The sequence below is a fragment of the Elephantulus edwardii genome, unplaced genomic scaffold (genome assembly GCF_000299155.1).
Source record: "Elephantulus edwardii isolate Elephantulus edwardi_28Jun2011 unplaced genomic scaffold, EleEdw1.0 scaffold00016, whole genome shotgun sequence".
Taxonomy (NCBI): Eukaryota; Metazoa; Chordata; class Mammalia; order Macroscelidea; family Macroscelididae; genus Elephantulus; species Elephantulus edwardii.
In genome coordinates, this window is record NW_006399766.1 from 18,151,338 (window position 1) to 18,157,262 (window position 5,925).

At 49.6% G+C, this 5,925-nt stretch overlaps 1 protein-coding gene across 1 annotated transcript; it reads right to left on the reverse strand.

Moving 5' to 3' along the window:
- Positions 1 to 534: 534 nt before the first annotated feature.
- LOC102862347 (zinc finger protein 449-like) lies at positions 535 to 2,943 on the reverse strand. The gene is made up of 2 exons (XM_006881887.1): positions 2,590 to 2,943; positions 535 to 600 (listed from the first exon to the last, which is right to left on the reverse strand). Exons 1-2 carry the CDS (start codon positions 2,941 to 2,943, stop codon positions 535 to 537), a joined length of 420 nt encoding a protein of 139 aa, XP_006881949.1.
- Between the last annotated feature and the right edge of the window lie 2,982 nt (positions 2,944 to 5,925).

The window sequence follows — 5,925 nt, forward strand, 5'->3', positions numbered from 1 at the left end:
ACCTGAGGCACGGCATGGACCTGTGGCACGGCATGGACCTGAGGCACGGCATGGACCTGAGGCACGGCATGGACCTGTGGCACGGCATGGACCTGTGGCACGGCATGGACCTGTGGCACGGCATGGACCTGTGGCACGGCCTGGACCTGTGGCATGGCCTGGACCTGCGGCACAGCATGGACCTGCGGCACGGCATGGACCTGAGGCCTGACCAGGACCTGTCGCCCAGCTTGGACCTGTGGCCCAGCATAGACCTGTGGCCCAGCATAGACCTGGGGCCCAGCATAGAACTGGGGCCCAGCATAGAACTGGGGCCCTGCCAGGACCGGAGACCCGGCATAGAACTGGGGCCCAGCCTGTGGAATCCATGACTGTGCCATTGCGGCCTGGTGGGAAGGGCCAGGGGCCTGGGGATCAAGTGACTGCAGCTGGGGTTGTGGTGGTAGATGTGCCACTCCCATCCGTGCCAGTTCCTCCAAGAGCATTTCCTCACTATTCACCTGGGGGAAAGAAGAGAATCCATTACGCTAACATCTAGGCCAACACTGTCCACTGGAAACAATGCAAGCCACCCTTGGAAGTTTCCACTTCCGAGTGGCCCTGCAGGACCAGAAGGAGGAAACAGGGGAGGTCAATCTCAACAGGGTGTTTTACTTAACCTGGTATACTCGTCATGTCATGGCTTCAAGATGGAATGGGCATAAATGGTCAAGGAGGCATCTTGCACATTTTGCTTCTACACTAAGTCTGGGTTCTGCTGGACTTACACACATCAGTGCTCAAGAATCACAAGTGGCTGCTGTATGGCGCAGCACAAGTCCAGACCATGACAAGCTAAACTCTTAATAAGCAAACCCCGGAGAAGAGAAAGGGGGACAATCACAAACCCGTTGCACTTTCAGTCAGCAGAACCCCTGGGAGACCCCTCTTTGCTGGACAGAAGCCCTTCCTCGAAGATCAGTTTCTGCAGAGCCCTAGGCCCACCTGGAAACACAGTATGCTTCTTGCAAAGACCCTGGTCTGGGCTCAGCCAGGTGCCCCCCTCCATGTGGCACTTCCACAGAGGAGATCTCAACAGAGAACGGAGACACCCCCAGCCCTCAGGGTGAGATGGGAATAATATTCACAGTGCACAACTGTTCCACCTTCCAATCACCTATGGACTGTTCCCCTCAAACATCCACACAGACAAAGCAGCGCCTCACCTAGTTGGCGATATAAAATCTTCCTACACCTTTAGCCTAACTTGAATTTTCTAGACATGCACTCTTGTGTACTAGGTGTTTGCCAAGAACTGCATCAAGAGTTGTTTGGAAAACCGCATGAGCAGCAGCTACACTCACAGTGGTACCAGATAGAGCTCTGTCAGTGAGGCTCAGAGTCTGATTGTCACATTCACAGTTGGACTGTTCAAAGGGGCAAGTCCCCTCACAACTTCGTCAGGTCTCTCTCTGGTACAGACAAGTCCAAACACAAAGATTCAGAAACAGACCCAGGAGAAGGGGAGCTTTTGCCATCAGGCCCATTTTAACTGGCAACGTCACCAGAGCTCTCTGCATTTTAGTATTACTGATAAAGAAATGTTAAGTATTACTTGAGAGCTAGATTTTACTTGACTCAGGGGTTGTCAAGGCCTTTTCTGGAATGGGCCAAGCAAGAAAGGCTTTTTTTCTTTGTATGCCATATTTAGGGAGCTCTGGGGGCCTAGTGGCAAGAAGCCTGCGCTGAAATCCCGAAAGCTCGCCTTTAGAGGCCACCAGCTGCTCCCGCCATAAAAGGCTGGGCACTCTCCTCCCAGGCAAAGGCCTGCCTCTGAAAACGCGCAGGAGAGCCACCAACTGGTAAGAAGCTGCACTGCAACCCCAAAAGCACATGGCTAGAAGAGGAAGAAGGAGGAATTAATTCACTTCCTCTGAAAATCCATATATGTGTGTGTGTATATATATATATATATCAAGGCTAGATTTGTCCCCATGTGTGAATTATAGGTTTCCTTTTTTAACTGAATATAAAGGATTCCATTTTATTATAGACTGCAATTTTCTTAGATTCCTACCTGCTACATTCTGGTTTCCCCCCTTTTTTTGAGAGTTTAATGAAAGTTTATAGAGACTTTGGACTTCCATTCATTCATTGTTGCACATTTTCCTCCCTGCCAACTCCTCCCCCCAATTCAATTTTCTCTTTGAAAATAAAAAAAAGTCTTTCATTGTTATACAATGTTATACAATGAAAGTCCACTTTACTATGCAGCTCTTAAGGTTGCAAATTTTTTGCTGCCTTTCATGTCAGGATAGTTCGGGGAACACTTGGAAGAACAGTGACATATCAGAGTTTGGGTCTCGGTGCTGAGTCCAGCAGAAGCAAAAAGTGAAAAAAAGACTTGGGACACAAAGACCAAACCTCTGAGCTAGTCTCGGCTGCCTCTGCTCATTTTCTTTGGTTCATGGCAGAGATCCCACCTTCTGGGGGTTCAAATCCATCAGCAGCTCCAAAGAGAGAAAGAAAGGCAATCTCCTCCCATCACCTACGAGTTGGAACCAACCTAACAGGAATGAATTTGACTTTTTGAGAATTTTTGTTCCTCACCTGCTGTTGTGGCATGTCAAGTTCTCTCTGTAAGTCTTCTACCAGCGCCAGCACCCTTTCCCTGTTCTCTGGCTGACTGAGCCTCACCCAGGTCTCTATCTTGGTGGGCAGGATATTTAGGAACTGCTCCAGCACCAGCAGCTCCACGATTTCCTCCTTAGAACGAATGGCTGGCATCAGCCACCGGGAGCAAAGCTCCCAGAGGTTGTTAAAAACCTCACGAGGCCCAGCAGCTTGCTGGTATTGGAACTGCCTGAAGCGCTGACGGAAGACTTCGCAGTCGGTATCATACTGCTTGAGCGTGGAGCCATGATTCAGGGAAGACTGGATTGCGCAACCCAGAGACACAGCCATCGCTCTCTTCCAGAAACTTGGAACTTGCGAGTGACTGAAGAATTATCAAAAGCTGAAGCTAAGGAAAACAGAAGAAAGGAGAAACAGCAGTGACTAAAAGGGTGTACTACTTACTGTCTTACCTTACTTTTCACCAAAGCTCTCAAACAGAAGCTCTTCAATCTTTTTAGTGGTTTCAAAACTCACCTCTGGGGGAGAAAAAAAAGACACTTCTATTCTACAAAGGTTAATGCCATTTCAAAAGGTTTACAAACTCTGTCACCCTTGACCCTTCTACAACTGTGTTGTGCTGATAGGTGCAAGGCCTACTTGGTGATTTAAGGCCATTCAAAATAAAGACATAGCTGCTTCAGACACACAAACTGTATCTCAAGTGCTCAAAAGTGGAATGTTCTAGCAGCCAGCTTGACTCTAGAGTTCTGAAGCCCTTTAGGGAAGAACACACCCTTCCACACCCCCATCTATAAGAGTGCAACCTCACTAAAAATTTCACTTCAAATAAAAAAAAGCTCAGTTATATTGTATTAGAATATAGCTAAGGTCTCAAAAGAAGCAGAGTGGGTACACTAACAACAAGCCTGAATAATCTGTGCTCTATTTAGCATTAGGCTGCCTTGAGCAGCTTTCCATCAAAAGGTCTTGTGCTGAGGCCATGTTTGCCAGCTCAGCAGGCCACGCACCCCTCTACTGTCCCCATCTCTAGGCACTCGTCCTTCTGTGAAGACACCCTTCAGTAACATTCTAAGAGGCTTTCTTCAAAATGCCCTTAGAGGAATGGCTAAAGTCCAGTGGTGGTAACACACATGGGTCTCAAGTCTCAAGACCTGCATTTATGAAGTTAAAAAAAAAACACCAAAAAACCAAAACATCAACACCGAGTAGGGGGAGAAGGTGTCCAGGACTCTCCTCTCAAAATCGGTCACCTCATTAAAAAAAAAATCTGTTACCATTCATTCAAAATCTGTTACCTGTTTCCCATTGCTATCAAGTCAATTCCAATTGCTATCAACCCTACAAAGAAGATTAGAGCTTATGCTACAACCTGTATGGATGGCGTGGATTAAGCCTTCTAACCCTCCAGGAAAGGCATGCGTCTCTGTGGGAGAAACTAGGCAGTCTACTTCGGTAAAGATCTATGGCCTACTTCCCTTGCAGCTTATCTTTCTTCCTTCTCATTAACATGGGGTTGGAATATACCCATAGCTCACTCTCCAGCTAGTTTACAGAGGTTGTAAATCACAGAGGAGGAAACTGTCCATCTTCCTCCCTCCAGGCAGTTGATAAATTCAAACAGCTTGCAACCTTTCTCATTAGGCCATCAGAGCTCTCATTCCATGCCACAGGGGATTTGGGGCGATTGGAATGAACTACTTGGCTCGCGGATTTGGGCAATCTTTAATGGGCATCTTTCTCTTGAGCAGATAAGGGATTCAAAATTCCCACTGTTCTACGAGGTTGAACACGCAACCACTGCATACCAGGGCTCCTTAAAATAGTCACAAATGCCAGCAACAAGGTTCCCTGCAATTGTGGCGCCAAGCGCTGCCGTCGCTTCCTTAACTGAAGCTCTGGGGGACCCCTTCCTCTGCCATCTTCTCCCTAGCCTGGGGGGGCTCCTCAGCCCCACCCAGAGCATCTCACCCCCACAACATGTTCAGGATGGATGTGGGCTTACAGGTGAAAAGGACTTTGCCTTCACCCTTCCAGCCCACCTAGCAATTGCCCCCTTCCTACCCCGGGGGCCCAGAATGTAGATATTGTACAAAAGTTTCTAAATCCCTTCTTTTCTATGTACTTTTTTATTTAAGAGGTGGGGGTCCCGGGTGGGAACCCCTCCATAATAAAGTCTGTCAATGTTTGGAAAAAAAAAATAGTCACACTACTCCCACACTTCAGCCTTAACTGTGGATGGAGCCTGAATTCCCAAACAACATCCAGCTTTTAAGTATCGCGCCACTAGCGCGCCCCAGCCCGCCAGCAAATGACTGACTCAGCGCTGAGTCGGGCTATCAGAACGTTCCTGAGACATGTACGTCATACAATCTGCAGTGGAGCTGTAATTGCAGGCTGTGAATTACTGTGCCTAGCAGGGAGCAAGGCTGTTCCTCAAGCATTTCCCAGGATTCAGGCACCACGTTTGAGGGGGGTCTCGCAACTAAGCCGTTCCCCAACGGTCCCCAACGTTCCTCAACGTTCCTCGGTGCCGGGGAGTTCTCCTCACTCCCCTCACTGAGGGAAGCCCACTACCACACATCTCCCAGAAAATAGACTCTCCCTGGGTTCCTAGCATTCGCCCTCCCCGAAAAATGCCCCCTACACGTGGTTTCCGTGTGAACCTCTTTCCCAGCCCCAGTGCTCCCAATTCTGCCCTCGTCGGGCTCAAGAATGAAGCTGAACCCCTCTCCCTGCCCCAGCGCTCCCAGTCCTGCCCTCATAGAACCCAAGAAAGAAGCCACGTGCGCAAAAAGCGTACTCGACGGGGCCGGAGACAGTCCCGGCCAGTGGCACCGACACCACAAAAGCTCAAAATCTGGTTTAAGAGCAGACACCAAAGGGTTGCCAATGCCAAGGGCTGACAAAGTGCACATGCTCCTTGGTGTCCTTCCACCTCCACTAGGGGGGCCCACCTGGCTGGAGGGAACCCAAAGAAGACCGGTTACCCCCTCACGCTCTCCCGAACTGAGTTCTCCACCCTGTTCCAAACCTGGCTGCTGAGGGCTGTGGAAAAGCCACCTCAGTGCTCCGGAGGCGATGCTCCGGACCCAGTCACACCAGTGGTCTCAGTAGGACGTGTGCACGCCTAGAGCTCACGAGGATGAAAGGGAAGGATTGGCTGAAGCTTTTCCCAATATCCCCTTCTGGATTCCAAATTGCTAATTAAGGTACCTCCAATCAGGTCTCACCTCGCGGTGGAAGGGGCACCATTGGGTGGGGCCAGGAATGACTCCCCTCCTCCCCTCCTGTCCCAAAGTAACCGAGCCA

Bases quoted from the DNA above. Each gene is read 5' to 3' on its own strand.
- LOC102862347 (XM_006881887.1), bottom strand. From the start codon at position 2,943: ATGGCTGTGTCTCTGGGTTGCGCAATCCAGTCTTCCCTGAATCATGGC. The intron at 601-2,589 runs GTGAGGAACAAA...CTGGTCCTGCAG, and splicing joins TTGACATGCCACAACAGCAG to GGCCACTCGGAAGTGGAAAC.